The sequence below is a fragment of the Exophiala aquamarina genome (genome assembly GCF_000709125.1).
Source record: "Exophiala aquamarina CBS 119918 chromosome Unknown aczIA-supercont1.4, whole genome shotgun sequence".
Lineage (NCBI taxonomy): Eukaryota > Fungi > Ascomycota > Eurotiomycetes > Chaetothyriales > Herpotrichiellaceae > Exophiala > Exophiala aquamarina.
The window spans coordinates 2475469-2494984 of NW_013550584.1; the positions used below are offsets into that span (position 1 = coordinate 2475469).

At 52.0% G+C, this 19516-nt stretch overlaps 7 protein-coding genes across 7 annotated transcripts; 4 read left to right on the forward strand and 3 right to left on the reverse strand.

The window, feature by feature from the left end:
- Positions 1 to 688: 688 nt before the first annotated feature.
- A1O9_05987 (Atypical/ABC1 protein kinase) lies at positions 689 to 2674 on the forward strand (the record flags this gene model as incomplete). The annotated part of the gene is made up of 1 exon (XM_013405200.1): positions 689 to 2674. The coding sequence occupies one exon, from the start codon at positions 689 to 691 to the stop codon at positions 2672 to 2674; it is 1986 nt and encodes a 661-aa protein (XP_013260654.1).
- A 1292-nt stretch (positions 2675 to 3966) lies between these two features.
- A1O9_05988 (alcohol dehydrogenase) lies at positions 3967 to 5103 on the forward strand (the record flags this gene model as incomplete). The annotated part of the gene is made up of 2 exons (XM_013405201.1): positions 3967 to 4807; positions 4910 to 5103. The coding sequence occupies 2 exons, from the start codon at positions 3967 to 3969 to the stop codon at positions 5101 to 5103; spliced, it is 1035 nt and encodes a 344-aa protein (XP_013260655.1).
- A 320-nt stretch (positions 5104 to 5423) lies between these two features.
- Positions 5424 to 5630, reverse strand: A1O9_05989 (uncharacterized protein; the record flags this gene model as incomplete). Its single annotated transcript, XM_013405202.1, has 1 exon — positions 5424 to 5630. One exon carries the CDS (start codon positions 5628 to 5630, stop codon positions 5424 to 5426), a length of 207 nt encoding a protein of 68 aa, XP_013260656.1.
- A 423-nt stretch (positions 5631 to 6053) lies between these two features.
- On the forward strand, positions 6054 to 6994 carry A1O9_05990 (uncharacterized protein; the record flags this gene model as incomplete). The annotated part of the gene is made up of 2 exons (XM_013405203.1): positions 6054 to 6078; positions 6126 to 6994. The coding sequence occupies 2 exons, from the start codon at positions 6054 to 6056 to the stop codon at positions 6992 to 6994; spliced, it is 894 nt and encodes a 297-aa protein (XP_013260657.1).
- A 498-nt stretch (positions 6995 to 7492) lies between these two features.
- Positions 7493 to 8448, reverse strand: A1O9_05991 (uncharacterized protein; the record flags this gene model as incomplete). Its single annotated transcript, XM_013405204.1, has 2 exons — positions 7493 to 7522; positions 7582 to 8448. The coding sequence occupies 2 exons, from the start codon at positions 8446 to 8448 to the stop codon at positions 7493 to 7495; spliced, it is 897 nt and encodes a 298-aa protein (XP_013260658.1).
- A 1033-nt stretch (positions 8449 to 9481) lies between these two features.
- On the forward strand, positions 9482 to 11983 carry A1O9_05992 (uncharacterized protein; the record flags this gene model as incomplete). The annotated part of the gene is made up of 1 exon (XM_013405205.1): positions 9482 to 11983. One exon carries the CDS (start codon positions 9482 to 9484, stop codon positions 11981 to 11983), a length of 2502 nt encoding a protein of 833 aa, XP_013260659.1.
- A 4924-nt stretch (positions 11984 to 16907) lies between these two features.
- Positions 16908 to 18260, reverse strand: A1O9_05993 (elongation factor 1-alpha; the record flags this gene model as incomplete). The annotated part of the gene is made up of 2 exons (XM_013405206.1): positions 16908 to 16935; positions 16990 to 18260. The coding sequence occupies 2 exons, from the start codon at positions 18258 to 18260 to the stop codon at positions 16908 to 16910; spliced, it is 1299 nt and encodes a 432-aa protein (XP_013260660.1).
- Between the last annotated feature and the right edge of the window lie 1256 nt (positions 18261 to 19516).

Genomic DNA, 19516 nt, shown 5'->3' on the forward strand with positions numbered 1-19516 from the left:
GACGGGCTGCGTCCATAAGGCAATTTATATGGGTCTCAATAGGGGGAAGAGCGGTCGTATCTCTCAGTCCTATTAGCATTATTCTTATGGGTGTCTGGATGGCTCTCCAACACCAAGCTGCGGGAATTTTGGTCCCGAGGTTGAGGCATGTCTTGCAAATTAATCCTACTTAATATCCAGACAAATGAGTTCAAAGAGCTCGATTCCATGACCCTGAGGCCCTGCGAGGAGCTTCAGATGCTACCTGCTTTGTAGCCTTGGACATTTGTATTGGTCGATGTAGAGTATCGGGGTATCAGCAATTCCTCATCAGCAATTACGTGCATGTCCCTGTTGGAACGCTACGAGTATTATGTACTCGGTAGAAGAGAACTTACTAAACGAGTAGGTATCCTGGGAAGCGGATCTCGGAGTGAATACATCCGTGTCAGACTCCTGGACTGTGGCCTCTTGGTCTCGGGCCCGTGGAATCTCCGTCGGCTTCGGCCGATCGATCGACATTATCATGGATTATTATCATGCAGGTGATTATCCTTTTTGGCTTTGGCGGCAACCAGGCAGATCCCAATCGTCTGCATCATCCTTCTTGATGCCTTTTCTGTTTCTCAATCCCACGAGTTGACATTCTCCTGTCCCAGCACAGACTTTGTCCCCTCTATGTCGTCGTGCAGCTAACAAGTCACTCTCCATGTCGTCCGCAAGAGGGCGCATCTGTGCCTTCTGCCTGAATTCCAGAAGCCCGTTCAGGCCGATTCCTCGGCGGGCGAATGCGAGTCCAATCCGACCGTTCTCAGAATCCCACCTCCGCCCTGCCTTCACTCCTCCCTCGCCCTCTTCTCTAGGCAAAGCTGCACCAGCCAGACAGTTCAAGAGATTGAGAAAATGGACTCGACGACTCGCCTACATGACCCTCTTCGGAGCCGTCGCATATACCCTGGACCGGCAATTCTACGCCTCCAGTTTGACCAGATGCACTCGTACCTTTGCCCTCGGCTTGACCGTCGCGTTAGACTACAAGATCAATTTTCGAGAGAACCCCCCCTTTGCCGATGACATTGCAGAAGTCCACGCTCGCAGTGCAACCAAGCTTTTCAATCTGCTGCGCACGAATGGTGGTTTATATCTGAAGATCGGCCAGGCCATTGCCATGCAGTCAGCCATTCTGCCCCCGGAGTTCCAGAAGATGTTCGCCAAGATGTTCGATGACGCTCCTCAAAATGACTGGTCCGAGGTGCGGCAGGTCATCATGGAAGACTTTGGGGGACGGACTCCGGAAGAGGTCTTTGGAATTTCCTTTGATGGCGATCCAGAGGGCGGTGTCATGGAGAAGCAGGCGAGAGCAAGTGCCAGTGTTGCTCAGGTCCATTGGGCAAGGCTAAAGGACGGCCGGGAGGTGGCGATCAAGATTCAGAAGAGGGAGATTGCTCAACAGGTCGGTTGGGATCTGTGGGCTTTCAAAGTTGTCACCAAAATCTACACCTGGTGGTTCGATCTGCCACTCTACTCCCTTGTTCCCTACATTACCGAACGCCTGCAGCTCGAGTGTGATTTCCAGAATGAAGCCATCAACTCGAGGAAAATGGCCGAGTTTGTCCAGAGTGAACCTCGTCTCCGCGATCGAGTTTACATTCCTAAAGTCTACGACGACCTGACCACCAAACGGGTCATGACCGCCGAGTGGATTGAAGGGGTTCGTCTCTGGGACAAGGATGCTATCACTCGCCCGTGGCAAGGCGGATGGAGGGCAGGCAGCCCTGGTAGCCACGGCACCCCTCTCGACCTACCCAACGCCCCCACCTCGAGTCAGCTGCATCAAGCACGACCATCTTACGATACCGAATTGAAGCCTGATCGGTCCTACTGGAAAGGTTCGGACGGGAAAGGTGGCCTAGGATTGGACCTGGGAGAAGTCATGACCACTATGGTTGACCTCTTCTCCGCCCAGATGTTCCTCTGGGGATGGGTTCACTGTGATCCACACCCGGGTAACATCTTCATCCGACGACAACCCAGCGGTCGGTCCGAACTGGTCCTAATCGACCATGGCTTGTACATTCACATGAGTCCACAGTTCCGACACCAATACTCGCTCTTCTGGAAATCGCTCATGACCTTTGACAACTCCACGCTAAAGGAGGTCGTCCATCAATGGGGCGTGACCAACCCGGAGGTCTTTGCTTCCGCCACGCTGATGAAGCCCTACGAGGGCGGCGACATGACGGTGTCGAGACGCATCCAAGGAATCTCACAAGCGGAGAAGAAAAAGCGACAGTACGAAATGCAGCAAGCGATGCGCAAAGGTATCAAGGAAATTTTGGGTGATGAGACCAAGTGGCCTCGTGAGCTGATCTTCATTGGCCGCAATATGCGCATCGTCCAAGGTAACAACCAGTTCCTCGGCAGCCCCGTCAACCGCATCAAGATCACCGGCAATTGGGCGTCCAGGGCCCTCGCCGAGGACCGAGAGCTGTCTGTCTCGGAGCGCTGGAGGTATTACGGCAGCCACATCGTGTTCAAACTCGTTCTGTTCGCCTCCGATGCCTTTTGGTGGTACAGCTGGTTGAAACAACGGTTTGGCAGAGGTCGGGGAATGGATGACGAGATGGAGGTGCAGATGCGCAGGATGATGAAGGACTACGGGGTCGAGATGAACCATTCCGTCTTTGAAGGTTGAAATCCAGGTCTTTCTGAGGCCTTTTTGCGATGCACCTACCAACGAGCTCGCGTACGTTCCTGCCGGCGAACCGGGCGTTTGGGATGTGCGGCGAGCGAGCAATGCCCCCTTTTCCTCACGTGTATAAATAGGGCGATATGTTGTGGAGTTCTTTTAGATATAGAGCAGAGAGGTGTATATGGGTACCGAATCTCCAGAATCAGAATGGCTGGTCACGACCGGGGCAACGCAGGAAGGCAGCTGGGCACGCTCCTTGCTACTAAGTATCGCATTTGTGCACACCCGAGGGGTCCTTACCCGGCAAGCCATGCAACAGGAAGAGGGAGGAGGCGGAGGAAGACGAGGGGGATCGACAGCTATATCGAGAATAGAAGGGGAAACGTCCTCTGAAATCACATCACCACTTGAATCTCAGAAAACAGCACAATATATGCTTTAAGCAACCTACCCGAGTCATTCTTCGGGCTCACACTGCCTATCCCCTTAGCGAGCTATCTGCCCTGCATAACACTGCATTCTGTCCACGCCGCAGCATAATTAGTCAGCGCAGATGGACACAAGAACACGCCTGCCCAGCAATCTCTGTAGCTGCACGCAACAGGCATCGTCGCCGAAACCAGCCCCTGCTAATATCCGGGGCCCAAGAGTGCTCGAGACGTTCCCTGGAGAGATATCACCAATCAGGGCATGCCATCACTTTTGAGGCTCGAGAGTCAAGACTCAAGACGGGTTTTTGTGCCATTGGGAGTGGGGGGAAAGACGGGTGGGAGGGTCGTACTTCAACGTCAGGCTGGCCTTAACGCCGAGAGCCGCCCAGATTGGGTAAGTCTGCATCGCCGGTGCGGATGGCGGCCGCCGGACGTATTGGCGGAGATGGAGAAAGAGAATGAATGAATCGATGGGGGACGAGCAATTGATTGGGCTCGAGGGTGCGACTTAGCACCGAGGACCAGAGAGAATGTGAGATGGACTTAGCGGTCTTGCGCGTATTGGGACGGGCTAGTGCCCCCTGCCCTCGTCCTGTACTCGGGCGACTACGTCAGTCATGAAGTCACGCATTGGAGGGGGCAATCGGTGGAAACAATGGTGGTTCTGTCTCGGCTGCAAATGAAGCTTGTGAGGTCGGAGGTTTTATATAAATACCTCGGTCAGCTCACCCCGTTGAGCTGCTTGAGTTGAAGCCGGCTCTTTACAGGCGAGTGATCACACAACGGTCACGGACACAGACACAGACACAGACACAGACACAGCGACCATCTTCAAACCATCGGAAAGGACATCTTCAGCAAACAATGGCAACACAGCTTCCCACCCGCAAGCTGGGCAAGAACGGGCCGCAAGTGACAGCGCTGGGCTTTGGGCTGATGGGCTTGAGTGCGTTCTACGGCGCACCCAAGTCCGACGAAGAGCGCTTCAGCGTGCTCGACCACGCATACAACGCGGGAGAGCTGTTCTGGGACAGCGCCGACATGTACGGCGACAACGAAGACCTCATCGGCAAATGGTTCAAGAAGAACCCGGGCAAGCGGGAAAAGATCTTCCTGGCGACCAAATTCGCCAACTACGTCGACCCCGTCACCCAAGAGCGGTCGGTGCGGAACGAGCCAGACTACATCCGGAAAGCCGTCGACACGTCGCTCAAGAGGTTGGGGATTGACCAGATCGACCTGTACTACGTGCATCGCATCCAGGACGACCAGCCCATCGAGATCACCGTCGGCGTGCTGAAGGAGCTGCAGCAGGCCGGCAAGATCAAGTACATCGGCCTCAGCGAGATGAGCGCCGACACGTTGCGCCGCGCCGAGAAGGTGGTGCACATCGACGCCGCGCAGGTCGAGTACAGCCCCTTCTCGCTCGAGATCGAAGATCCCCAGATCGACGTCCTCAGGGCCGCGCGCGAAACGGGCACGGCCATCGTCGCCTACTCGCCTCTCGGCCGTGGCTTCTTGACTGGATCGCTGAGGTCGCCCGACGACTTCGAGGAGGGCGATTTCCGGAAGTTCGCTCCCAGGTTCAGCCCGGAGAACTTCCCCAAGAATCTGAAGCTGGTGGATGAGTTCAAGGCGTTGGCGGACGCCAAGGGCGTGACGCCCGGCCAGCTCGTCCTGGCGTGGCTGATGGCTCAGGGTGACGGTGAGTGCTTCTCTCGATTATTGCGTCCATCCCCTCTCCGATGCGATGACCCCTTGTCCCGGTGAGAGAGAGATTGAAGTCACTAATGAAGATACTCTCTAGATATTTTCCCCATCCCCGGCACCACCAAGATCAAGAACTTTGACGAAAACATTGCGTCTCTCAAGGTCAAGATCTCCAAGGAGGACGATGAGAAGATCCGAAACGCGATTTCACAGGTCGAAGTCGGTGGAGGCCGGTACCCCGAGGCGTTTGCAAAGGCACTTTATGTGTCGACGGTGCCGTTGAAGAAATAGGTGGTGTTGTTGGGATCCTGAATGGGGAAGGGGGAAGGGGGAAGGGGAAACACAATGAACAAATCATGTATCACGAGGGAAAAAAAGTCTTTGTTTTGAAAAGAAGAGTTTCTCAGACGTACGCTTGAAGTGGAGAGGGAGAAAATACATGAGTTGAAAGATCGGGTATCACCTATACCAAGTCAAGTCCCAAACCAAGTCCGACTCCGCGCAATCGTATTACATCTGTATAGGAATCGTAGTCCTCGACGCCTATCCTACCATACCATACTCCCCATGCCCAACAGCCGCGTGGTTTTGGGCTACCAACTAGTACATCACTACTCCATGTGCGTCATCTTGGGGACTGACCACATTCGCTTTGGTACAAGATCTGCCTGTTTGAATTGTGGTTTGGTGGGCTGGTTTCGGAGGAACAGGTGGTAGTTTCCCCTTACTCGACTCACTGCCCGGCGAGTCTGGATTGCTTGGTGTTCGAGCTTGATGCTGTTGTATGTGAAACTCAATCCACGACCGGGTCGAGGCATGGTGAGTGGGCGGGAGAGGAGAGGGACAAGGACAGGGACAGGGAGAGGAGGTTGGTAGATTGGAGTGCGAGGTAATATGTTGTCGTTCAGGGTCTGAGGAGCGTGTTGATTGCTGGGATGAGGCGAGCGGTCCTGGGGCTGATGGTTTCAATGACGTCCGAGCAATTGTCTGGACACGAGCATAACAAACAGCAATCGAGGGTGTCGTTGCTTCAAGGCTGGGAGAATCCAGTCACTCAGCAATCGATAAGGAAGGGGGAGGCATCGAGGCATCGAGGCAGGAACGCGGAGGCAGTTCAACTCGCCGCACCTTCCATTCCGGGTCCATCGACATTCCCACTTCCCCTTCATTGTTCGCAGGAGTCCAGGCCACACTGGCAATCCAATCGACAACAACATCACCTCTCATCGACCTCTTCCATCATGGATCCCTTCTCCGGCGAAGGCGGTATGTCTTCATTCCCTCTCGCCTCTGCACCACTGACCACGTCCCAGAACTCCTAAACATATCCACTGCGTTCTATACCCATGCCTACCAGACAGTCCTCGACTTCGACACCTCCTCCCTATCCACAGAAAACAAGAAGACCGCTCAGCTTCTGAAGTACCGCGCTCAAATAGCACTAGGCCAATCCTCCTCCGTCGTCTCCTCTCTCAAATCCTCCAAAGATCCCGCCTCACGCTCGATAGTTGCCTTAGCACAGCAATCTACTGGAGACGCCTCTGCTGTCGACACCGCCTCGTCGCTAGCAGAATCAGACCCCGAAGATGCCGTCGTTCAAGTCGTGGCCGGCACCATCCTGGCCGCTGCGGGCGAGTACACCAAGGCCATCGAGCTGCTGAACAAGCATCAGGGCAACCTGGAAGCCGTTGCCTTACTCACACAGATACACCTCGTGCAAAACCGCACCGATCGAGCGGTGAAGGAAGTCCAAGCCGCCAAACGTTGGGCCCAGGACTCTCTTCTCATCAATCTGGCCGAGGCCTGGTCCAATCTGCGTGAGGGAGGCTCCGACAAATACCAGTCTGCCTTTTATGTCTATGAAGAACTGGCCACCACCCCTGGAAATACTTCTCCAAGCGCAATTGTCGGCCAAGCCGTGGCTGAAATACACTTGGGAAGGTACGAAGAGGCCGAAGCGGCACTGCAGCAAGCGTTGGCCGCGGACAATGTTGACGTCCAAGCGCTTGCCAACAGCGTGGTATTGGCCAGTCTGATGGGGAAGAAGTCAGATGTGGTTCAGGACCTTCTGAAGCAATTGGCTGAGAAGGACAGAAAACACGCTCTGTTGAAGGATCTGGAAGAGAAGAGTGAGGCTTTCGACACCGCCGCGGCCAAGTATAGTGCAAAGGCTGTGGCGTGAACGTCAACGATGATGATCTGATTTGTGGATTTGGACAGCTAGCTGCAGCAAAGCCTGGGAACCTGAGAAAGTGCAACGACCTGAGATCGCTCGTCCGCTCTCCGCTGAGAAAGGGGTTGTTTCATATACATGTGTCTACTACGAGCCTCGTGCATGATGGTGCTCTAATAGACCTGCACGAGATCTAGTCGCGGAAACGCGACCCGTCTTGACCTGCCTTTCAAGCTCGCACTAGACCGAAATGAAATGAGATGAATGAAGATACGAACTATGGTGGTCAATTTGCACATCGTTCTCACTTTGTAGTTCTAGGCTCGAAAGCTCTCATGGTCCTCCACACCTCCCCTAGGGATCTCCCTTCTCAAACGCATGGGCCTTTTGCCGTTCATTGGAGACTTCTCAACTCCATTTCTCAGATCTTACATTGGTATCTCATGCCTGCCACTACCTATATAGCAGGTTGCAGGGTTATGTCTCGAACCCCGAGTGCCGTTAGGATTACCAACTAGTGTAGCCGCCATCAACAATCTGCAAGTAGTAAGTTAGCAACGATGCTCTGGGTCGATGTGAAATGAGGTAACACATACAATATCAGAACCATTTAGGTATGAACTTGCATCGCTCGCCATCCAGACGATGGTTCCTCTCAGCTCATGCGGCTCGGCCATCCTTCCCATCGGGATGTCTTTCTCCCATGAGTTGACGAGATCCTTCCCTTCATTCTCAAGCAATCCTTTGATCAAGTCCGTTCTCATGTAGCCCGGGCTGAGGCTATTGACCCTGATGCCTAGAGGCCCCCACTCGGTGGCCAGACTCTTGGAAAGCATCTGGATTGCACCTTTGGAGGCGTTGTATGCAGCCTGTTTCTGTGGCCTGACGCAGATGGTGGCAGACATGCTGGCGATGAGAATGATGGATCCCTGGATGTTATGTTGCAACATATGCTTGCCCGCTTCACGAGCAAACATCCAGCTCCCGTCGACGTTGACGTCCATCATCTTCCGCCAACGAGCAAACTCATAGTTCTCGGCCTCGACGTTGTCCACAATGCCCGCCGCGGTGACAAGAACATCAACCTTTCCGAAATCGCTGACGACCTGAGACCAGGTGCGCTTCACGTCTGACTCGACGGTGGCATTGCATTCGTATGCACGAAGCTCCGGGACGGGAGAGCTGGGGTATGAGGACTGCACCTCCGAGGCAATGGATGTGATGGAGGATTCTGCATCTTTCTGGGACAGGTCGATACAAGCCCCTCGGGCGCCAGAGAGAGCAAAGGCCGTGAGGAATTCTTTGCCCAAGCCCCGTGCTGAACCTGTTACCACGCAGGTTTTCCCTTCCAGAGAGAACAACGGGAGCGTACGAAGAGTGCGAAGCTGAGTGTGACGAGGGGAGCTCCTAAGGATGGTGGCGTGGGACAAAAATGAAGACCGCAGACGGCAGCGGAATAACATTTTTGGAAGGGCCGCACCTGCACCTGCACCTGCACCTGCCTTGAGTGATGCGATATAGTATGGTGGTCGTGCCTGCCCTGGCACCCCTGGTCTTATATAAACTTCCGAGTCCTGCAAACTTACAAGTTACAACTTACCCCTCGTCCGTTCGTGCCTTGACAGAGCACACGTGGACATCAATGTGCTGCTTTATGGCGGTGTCGCTTGATTCGCGCCATCTTGATCCGTGTGACACACTCAGTGCTTCGGCGAGGCAGCGAAACGGGGGACTGCAGGACTGCAGCGGCCCCGCGATGCTTGTAAAGGACCAGACATCCAGAAACCTAAGTATCTATTACGGATACAACGCAAGCCAAGGTTGGAGCGTCCCATGGGCATTGTGGGGATGCTTCGGTGCCCTTCCATCTGCGAGGACGCGATACTCCCAACTAGTCGTCTACCGGGACACTTTTGCGGTATAGAGCCAGAATAACAACAGCTGTGAGATATTGTATCTTGAAAACTAACAAAAAGGCGATCCGTCCAGATCTTCAGAAATACCAGCTGAAAAAGGAACGAATCTACGAGTAACAGGTGCCAGCTACTCTGCATGGCGTATGTTCACATGGCGGGGCACAATGAGCTCCTTGCGGCCTCGCCCCTCGATCCCTATCCCGGATTCCCTGCTAGTTGGCTAATTACCTAAGTTAGGGAGTTGATCACAAGCACCCACAAGCCAGGGTGTCCCTCGGCCCCTCCGTCTTCCCTGGTTCGTATCTGCAGCCCTAATGCAAAGCTTCAGGTCAAGAACCTTGGGGGCCGTCAACTTGCACGGAAGGATTTGGGGTGCGCAAGCTACCAATTGGCGGGTTTCACACTCTCATCTGTATGTGTCCGGGTGCTGTGCAGACCACCCAGCCCGATTTTATCTTTTGGGGCGTTTCATTTGTTTGATTTCCGCTGCGCTGTCTTGTTCTTCTCTTTCTCTTTCCTCCCACCTCCTCAACACAAGTCAATCTAGGGCGTTCGAGTAGATACTTTGGAATGCGCCAAAATGTCCTCAATGTTGGAGGTTCGCGACAGCCGTCGTTCTAGATCCAAATCTCCCGGTGGAAGAGAGAGGTCAAGATCAAGATCTCACTCACGCGACGCTCGCGGAGACTTCGACCGCCGAGAACGTGATCGAAGCAGTGACCACCGACGCTCCACCAAGTACTCTGGCTCCGATGACGATGCTGAGGACGAGCGCAGATACAAGGACCAAAGATCGAGCAGGAACTCGTACTACGCAGAGGAGGAAGATGACCGTCGCAAGAGTACGAGAACTTCTCGAGCTTACGAAGGTCAGAGTGAAGACGACAGGTATCGTTCTTCCAAACCAGGCAAGGAATCTCGCAGGCGGGATTGGTCGCCCTCAGATGATGAGAAGGAGAGGCGTCGTACCACATCAAAGAGGGACAGTAATAGAAAGCGTTCAGACAGCGACGACAACGACGACCGCCGCAAGTCGAACAGGAAGCATCGCGACGATTCAGAAAGTCACTCTGAAGACGACCGCCGCAAATACACCAATGGCCGTACTTCAAGTTATTCCCAGCAGCCAGCACATGGCTACGTCCCACCCCCTGGGGCCTATGCGGAGATTCGTCCAAAAGACTCCCACCACATGAGCTATGGTGATTCTCGCTATGGGCCGCCTGGAGCCTTTCCAACTTCATCTGGCCCACCACCAACTCAACGAACACCATCTTACAGCGGACCCACGGCGCCAGAATATGCAAAGGTCGACCAGTACAAGTACGCTCAACCTGACGCAAATGCCAGCTACAAATATAAGGACAGCTCCAGTCAACCTCAATATAATGGACGGAGGCAAGAATATGATCGGTCACGACCTTCAGATTCCGACAGAATCAAGGAGAAGAAATATTCTGACGACCGTTATGAGACACGCGAGCCGCATGAGAGGAAGTATTACGAAGACGACGATGATAAAGACCACAGAAGAAGCAGCAAATACCATAGCGATAAGTATGGTGCTCCCACAGAGGACATGACGAAAAACCTATCCAAGCTCGCATTTGCTGGCGGCCTTGGTGCTGCCACCCTCGGCGTTGCGACCCAAATCTCGCATGATGGTGGAAAACCGCCTGCTTCACCTTTGCTGGAGGCATATAAAGGAACCTATCAGTCCATCTCGCCCATGCCTACAGCGCTGGTCCTCGCAAATCATAAAGATGATTCGGATTTGTCAGATCTCGATATTGGCAGAGATGACGATAGCGACGATGATATTAAACGCAAAATTCGCAAACTCGAACGGGAGAAAGCCGAGTATGAAGCCTCACGGGAGAAAGAGCGGGAGAAAAAGCGCGCGGCCAATGAGTATGAGACACGCGAGCCACGTTCAAGCGGTGGACTTGAGACCCGTGAACCTCGATCGCGTCGCTTGTCCAATCTTGACACTAGCCTCGAAGTCCGCGAGCCGGGAGGTGTTCGTGACAGATCTCGAGACAGACGTGGAACTAACGACATCATTTCACCAACTACACCGTCGGGCAAGAAGAAGGTTTCGTTCTACGATCCAACATCAGATGCACAACGCATCGCCAAGGCCCTCCAGGGCACTGGTCCTGCCGACCCACGTCCATTGCTACAGATCCTCCCGGGTCTTACCACAGACGAACTCTTTGCCCTACGTGCCGAGTACAAGAATCACGCAAAGGTACAGGGCCAAGGTATCAATATCGCCAAGCACATTAAGATGCGTGTTCCAGGCAACCTGGGCAAAGCCTGCTACACTACCGCCCTTGGTCGGTGGGAGAGCGAAGCCTACTGGGCCAACAGCTTTTATCAAGGAGGAGCCAGCCGACGAGAGCTGTTGATCGAATCGCTTATGGGCCGGAGCAACCACGACATCAAGGAAATCAAGAATTGCTTCAAAGACAAAAAATACGGTGACGACCTGGAACGGTGCATTCGCACCGAGCTCAGAGCCGATAAATTTCGCATGGCGATCCTGTTGGCACTAGAGGAACGACGCATGCCAGAGTCAACGCCTCTCGACCCTCGCCTCATCAAAGCCGATGTGGGTGCTCTCTACAACGCACTCGATTCTCAAGGAGGTGAAAGCGACATGCTGAAGATTATTGTGCTGCGCAGCGACATGCACCTCAGGGAAGTCCTGCGGATCTTCGAAGGAACCTACGGCATCCACTTTGCGCGTGCCATGATTAGCAAGTCTCGCAATCTCGTAGGCGAGACCCTTGCCCACATACTCAACGGTGCGCTGAACCGCCCCATGCGTGACGCCTTGTTGCTACGTCAGGCGATCAGCGAAACCGCACCCGGTAAGGAACGCACCGAACTGCTTATCTCTCGCCTCGTCCGTCTACACTGGGAGCCTAAGCACCTAGACAAAGTCAAGCAAGTGTACCAAGAGAGATATCATGTAGCGGTGCGTCAAGCGATCAAGAGGGAAGTCTGGGACGGCATGAGAACACCCGAAGGCAAGCTGTGTGCCGAGTTTTGCATCGAGTTGGCCGATTCGACCTAAATTCACGGAAATCACTTGAGAAGTTGGAGCATAATGTCTGGGAATCTATGTCTATCAGAGGCGAGATGGCTCCAGTGGGGGTGATGAGAAGAACATCAGGCTTCTTGGGCTTCTTGGGCTTCTTGATACCAGTGCACTACTCGATCCGTGCTGTCTACTTTACATACACACCGGCATGATGGAGGACCACCGGAGTGAAAGTTGAAAGTGCATGATCGCATACAACGCTCTCTTCAGGGTGGCTACTTGTGCTCCATGAGACTGAGATTAGAAAACTATAATTTCACCTACAACGTTCTCATTTCACAGGATCCTAAGATAGGAATGCTCTCGTCGTACTTGGTCGTGACTTGGGTAGGGAGCCTCCCGAGACACCAACAGGGCCTAGTCTCAATTTAAAGAAGGTGTACTCCTAGTAGATGAAAAAGGTTCATATTTAATGAAATAGTAAAAATAAATATATCTTGTAAGTTTAATTAGGTTAAAGATGGAGAGGTTCGCCTATGATACTAACAAAGCGTATTCTTGATTTAAGGAAGGTGTACTCCTGGCGAGTAAAAGAGCTGATGTTATATGGTTGAATAAACATGATTCTAAGTGTGTGCCAAGGTAGTATCGAGGCTGAGCGTGCAAGGGTCATGATAGCCATTCTTGTATCATAGGATTATAGACAAGCAAGCAGGCAGAGAATAAGATAACAGCACACTCTCATTAAGCATACAGCGGTGTTTATGAGATGAGTAACGGCCCACGGAATAGAGAATGTGTGTAAGAGTATAGGTTATGTTTCACATCTCACAGAGAGAGATACGATTTCAGACATTGCGATTTAGTGGATTGATTTGATCATTAAACACATGTACTATCATTTACCTGCACCACCACCGCGGCCTCTCTGTCTCGAACCGATCCCTTTTGCTTCTGACTCCCTTTCGACCTAGTTTCAGTACTATAGAGGGAGTCTCCTAAGACACTGATCAAGCCTACTCTCAATTCAAGGAAGGCGTACTCCTGGTGAGGAAAAAGGTTAATATCTTATAGAATAGTAAAAATTAATATATCTTGATTTTTAAGAAGGAGTAGCAGATGTTCAGGAGCAAAATTGAAAAGACTTTAACTCGTGATCTTCCAGCTCCCTTGTCAAATTGATTGCCTAGCATCAATTCTGCTAAACACTATACACAAATTGGAAAGATTGTCTGTGACTTTGAATGGAGCAACCACGCCCTGCTCAATGGAATCCAAGCTGGAATCCAAGCCTGGTCACAGCATCTGTGGACTGCACAATTGCCCCTTCCCCATGATGCAGCGCTCATCAAAAGGAAACCCACCCAAGCAAAGAAAGGCAAAATGCGAAATGCGAAATGCGAAATGCGAAATTCAAATCGCCCTGCCAACATTCCCGCTGGCAACTGCAAAATCAGATCGTCGAGCAGCCTAGGAAATCAAATGAGATGGAACATCGCTTTAACGGTGCAGTGTGCCTTCTCAAACCATTCTTCGATTTCTTGCATCTTAGCCTCTCGTTTGGCGGCCTCAATCTTCCTCTCCATTGGCGATGGACCCTTCCTCAATACTGCCGGCACTGCAAGCGGGCTGTCGAGCTCGAGAATGTCTGATTCGGTCATAATGTTGTCCTCGTCGCCTTCCACCACCGAAAGCTGGGTTCTTTGCTTTTTGGAAGTCATCCTGCGCTTGGGAACTCCGTCGGGGGAATGAGAAGCTGGACGCTTGACCGACTGGGGGACTTCCATCCATCTTCCTGCCTCTCGGCTTTCGCACGCTGGGCTTGACGCCGTTCGCTAGATCCTGCTCGTATTGGACTTGATCCTTCATTCGCTTGAACTCCAAGGCGAACCATTTGTCCTTCATAATATTGCCCTGTTGCCGACCAATCGCGGTCCTGAGTGTATCTTCCGGAATGCTGCCCCCATATAGTTCCTTGATTTTCTCGTTGATCGTCAGGTATGCCTCATCTCTGTTGTCTGTGAATCTCACTCTCCACAACGAAGTCCACTTGGCAACGGCATCCATGTCCTGACATGCCTCCAATTCTTGGAAACCTGACTTCGTAATGCGTTTAAGTTTGCCGGGTTGTGTGGGCGTAGTCCGGAAAAGGCTTCGAGCCTCTTTTCCTTCCAGCATGAGATACCGCGGCTGGAGATCGTCAGCTGAGCCAATGAATTGGGAAACATCGCATGGCAGCTTATGCGCTTCTGCCCGGTTGAGTTCCGCCAGAGTGGTGATGTTGTCCTCGGTGCGCATTTTGAAGGTGTTTCCAATGCAATCCTGCAGCACTAGGCGTGTAACTCCGCCGATGAACATCTTGATCTCTGCGCGCGTCTGGATGGTGGTCTTCCCTACCAGTGAATCAACTCTTGCTTCATCCCCAAGGTCGTTGATTTGTTCAATCACGTTCTCAATCCACTATGCGACTGTCGTCTCCTTAGAACCGAGGAACTGTGTACAAAATGTGTTCGTCGAGTTGATGGCATCCACAAGAAACTTCACTCGAACACCCTCTCTGTAAGCTTCCAATTGTGCCCATATGACATGGTCAATGTCTTGCTCCTCCGTGTATCCGACGAAAACCAACGGAGTTCCGTTGGGGCTGAACAGGATGGTTGGGGACGGTGATCTAAATAGATCGCGTCAGCACTTTTCTCAGGAGCTTCCGGGCTAGACAAACCCGAAATCGAGTTCTTCATCTTGCAGGTCATCTGGTGGCCAGAAGCCTGCCAATAGCGCCAAACTCTTGGGAGGTAGCTTTCCTGTCCTATCAGACTCCGAAACCTTCGTAGACATGATCACTTCTTTGTCAGGTTAGCCTAGACTTTCAGCTTCTTGCGAACTCGAGCCATAGTTCTCTCGCTGTATGTCATCTGCATTACACGTACCAGCGCGCTGTGACATGATATCGTCCCACTATTGGGCTTTTTGAGCTGTTGATGGAGATGATTCAGTTGGGCCGAATGGTTCGGTCCATTCAGTAGAGCACCGGTGATCTTTCTCCTGGGGGGGGGAGAGGAGAAACTGTAAGTGAAGAGAATGAAAGAGATCTCTCAATCTCGGTTTATATGCCAAGTAGCTGGACCCTTTCCCGCAGCGCTCTATGATAGGCCCTGAAATTGATATACCTGCTACTTCTCACATCCGCCTCACTTCAGCTTGGAGACTAATCAACATTCCAAACTCTCCCCTTTCCCTTTACAGTCGTGGTCATAATTCCGGGGAGGTGCCGCGGGCTAGGCCACGAGTAAAAATTCAACGTCCTGTCAGGAATGCCTAGGGTGGCCTTCTGGCAAGCATATTGCTAATACGTCCGAGATATCCTCGCACTTTCGTGCGAGATTCTAGTCTTTTTGAGCGATCCTCAAGGGCTAACCGACCTATGCCTGACACGTCCGGATAATAGAAATATGTATTTCCACGGGATTACTCGCTCGCCAGGAGAATTTATGGCGGGCGTGTAGTCTATAAATGTCAGGCATGCCTCGGGGGCCTCCTGGTAAACATGTAGCTAGTAGGTCCGAGATTTCTCGTACCTCCATGCGAGATTCCAGTCTTTTTAAGCGATCCTTGAGGCCTTACGGGCCTATTGCCTCACTATAAAAGTCCTGAATTCTATTAATTCTGTAAAAAGGGTTGTAGTTATATAATAGCTAAAGCTAAAATTTCACGATACTAGGTTTTCTATTTTTATATAGATTACTCACCTACTACAAGGATTTATAGCTATAGAGTAGTACGACTATACTTATAGGAGGATTCTCTATATTCTTGTATTGAGTTTAACCTGGTAGGAAGCTCTATAGGAAAGCTCTACTATATAGATTCTTAACCCTTTCTTCTTTCTATACTTCGGTAGAGCCCCTCACTATATGAAACTTAAGGTGAGAGCGTAGAAAATCCTCCGACAAGTGCAATGATGCTACTCCGTAGCCATGAATCCTCGTGCTGGGCAAGTAATCCGTGGAAACGTATATTTCCGCTATTCGGACGTTGAAGTTTTACTCCTGGCCTAGCCGCGGCACCTCCCCGGAATTATGACCATGACTGTACGGAGACCCGGTCAGCAAACGAATAATGATAATTGACCAGCTCCGGAAGATGGACATTGTTTTGGTGTCTTATAACAAGGTGAAGAATCAACACAGGGCAAGAGAGACTTGATGGAGCGAATGGAGGAACAAAAATATTACTGCACCAGGGCGTTCAGAGTCTATGAAGTCGGTTGGGTTCTTATAGTAAACTGACCATTACTGGAGATGGAATCCGAGGGGGTCGTGTTTGATGAAGCACTCCTGTGACGAAACTGGAAAACGCTGGCATAATTAATGATAGAGCTTGTTTCGCGCTGAATGCAAAGCTCCGGATCCTATGCACGGCAACACGAGTACAGATAGAAAGAAAACCGAGCTACCGCAGGACCTGATGATTCCGACCCCCTTCTAAGGGACGACTCTGAGCCAGAATCACCTGTGGTGATTCCTTCTGCCACCGATGCTGAGCCCAACGATCGCCGCCGTCGCAATGTACTCTGGCAATCAACTCCCAACCAAACCGACACTGCGTACTAGAAACACCCTAGAGGAATGGTTTAAGATGGGAAGATGGACTAAGATGGGAGCATGGAATCTGCTGGGAGCATGGACTCTGATGGCAGCATGGAATGGGAAGGAAACACGGAATACAATGGAAGCATGGATTACAATGGTGCATGGTTTCTGATGCAAAGCACAGTTCTCAGCTAGAATCTCATGCGCTTCTCAAATAGCTAGCTACCTTATGTTTTAACCACCTGAGTGATTCCGCATAGACATGAAACTGATCTAGCACGTTCCTTTCGCCATGACTTACACCGCCGAAAAACCATAACCATCTTGCTGGAGGCGTTTGATCCGTGGGTCGAAGTCGAAGAAAATTACTTCTTGCCGGCTTTGACAGCAGCCCTAAGTAGAAGTTAGCAGAGGTTCAGAAAGAGCTTTTTCCCCGCAGGAACGCACTTAGTCACTTTCCCAGCACCCTTATCCACTTTAGCAACGCTCTTTACAACTCCAACGGCAACGGTCTGTCTCATGTCACGTACGGCGAAACGACCGAGAGGAGGGTAGTCGGTGAAGGCCTCGACACACATGGGCTTGCTTGGAACCATCTTGACGATGGCGGCGTCACCGGACTTGATGAATTTGGGGTTGTTCTCAATGGACTTGCCGGTACGGCGATCGATCTTCTCCAGGAGCTCGGAGAACTTGCAGGCAATGTGGGCAGTGTGGCAGTCCAAGACTGGAGCGTAGCCAGCACCAACTTGGCCGGGGTGGTTGAGGACGATGACCTGGGCGTTGAAGGACTCGGCACCCTTGGGGGGGTCGTTCTTGGAGTCACCGGCGACGTTGCCACGACGAACTTCCTTGACGGAGACGTTCTTGACGTTGAAGCCAACATTGTCACCGGGAACACCCTCAGCGAGCTGTTCGTGGTGCATTTCGACGGACTTGACTTCAGTGGTGACGTTGGCAGGGGCGAAGGTGACGACCATACCGGCCTTGATGATACCGGTTTCAACACGACCGACGGGGACCGTTCCGATACCAGAGATCTTGTAGACATCCTGGAGAGGGAGACGGAGAGGCTTGTCGGTGGGTCGCGAAGGAGGGTCGATAGCGTCAATGGCCTCGAGGAGGGTCTTGCCAGAGGCCTTGCTGGCCTTGGACTCCTTCTCCCATCCCTTGTACCAGGGGCAGTTGGAGGAGACATCGATCATGTTGTCACCGTTGAAGCCGGAGATGGGGACGAAAGGAACGGTCTTGGGGTTGTAGCCAACCTTCTTGATAAAGTTGGAAGTCTCCTTGATGATTTCGTTGAAACGATCCTCAGACCACTTGGTGGTGTCCATCTTGTTGATGGCGACAATGAGCTGTCGGACACCGAGGGTGAAGGCAAGAAGAGCATGCTCACGGGTCTGGCCATCCTTGGAGATACCAGCCTCGAACTCACCAGTGCCGGCAGCAATGATGAGAATGGCGCAATCAGCCTGGGAGGTACCGGTGATCATGTTCTTGATGAAATCACGATGGCCGGGGGCGTCGATGACGGTGACGAAGTACTTGGGGGTCTCGAACTTCCAGAGGGCGATATCGATGGTGATACCACGCTCACGCTCGGCCTTGAGCTTGTCCAAAACCCACGCATACTTGAAAGAGCCCTTGCCCAACTCAGCGGCTTCCTGTTCATAACGCGGATCAGTATGAATTCCGTTTTGGGCATATACTGGCATCACGTGATGGGAATAGCCCCGCCCCCACCAATGACAGCAGTGGTGATAAGGCGACGGTGCGATGAATTGAGGAGAAATATGAGGCAACGCACCTTCTCGAACTTCTCGATGGTTCGCTTGTCGATACCACCGCACTTGTAGATCAAGTGACCTGATGATGGTGTGAGTAGTTATGACTCTTTTTTTTTTTTCACTTCTCTTTCAGATGGAAATCTTACCAGTGGTGGTGGACTTGCCGGAGTCGACATGGCCGATGACGACGACGTTGATATGAGTCTTTTCCTTACTGCAGTGGTGAAAAACATGTCAGCGATGACCATTGATATCAAATTGAAGGCTTTTTCTGGCATGCCAGAGAATGGCGCGGGTGGAAAAAAGTGAGTTGCTTACCCCATGGTGACGGTATTGATTGAAAAGGATTTGAAGTCTTGTAGTTCTGTGGCAGATGCTAGAAGAGTTCGGATGAATGCTCAGATACCACGGCTTGCGTAGAGGTGCTGGGATGATGTTAGTCTTGATGGGTTGGAATGGTATAGGGTGGGAGAAGAACTCACTGAGCGACGAGGAGGGAGAGGAATAAGTTGGTGGCAGTGTGCGAAAGATTTTGTAGGCTGAGACAGAAGATAAATCTTGGCGAAGGAGGGACACTCGGGACAGTTGGTGGGCAATTATTATTGCAAGTTACTGGTGACTAGTTACTACTGACAGCAGTGACTGTTTTTTTTTCTGGGCCCTGAGGACCAGGCAGTGAATCGGAGTCTAGCATCAGTGACTCAATCATAATCGCGGTTGATCGCTACCACCACCACTACGACCACACCACCGTTGTCCCTCTTTTTTTTGGCGGCCCAAACCAAAATAACCCCACCATTGCAACGCCACCTTGCTCCCTTTGCCCCTCCTACTGGTCCTTGATCCTCTTTTCGACGGGATCCTGGCGAGTTACACTCAAGGCTTCGGCATGTGCTGCTGCTAGGTCATGCATGCCCATCGGGTTTGCCTCCTTTGAGACTTTTTACTTCGCCAATTGGGTTGGTATATTTCTGCCTCGCCGTGGTCAGAAATCCTTCCAATGGCGCGTGTACCCTTGGCTATCATCAGTGTGGCATGATTCAAGGGTCGTTGCGATGTCCATTAGTAGTGAGCAGAAGTAGAGACTGTTGCTCGAACTCTAGATCTTCAGATGGGCCTGGACCTGTCGAGAGTTCTACGCTGGAGAACCTTGCAAGTCAGAACTGGTCTGCAGCTTCCTCTTG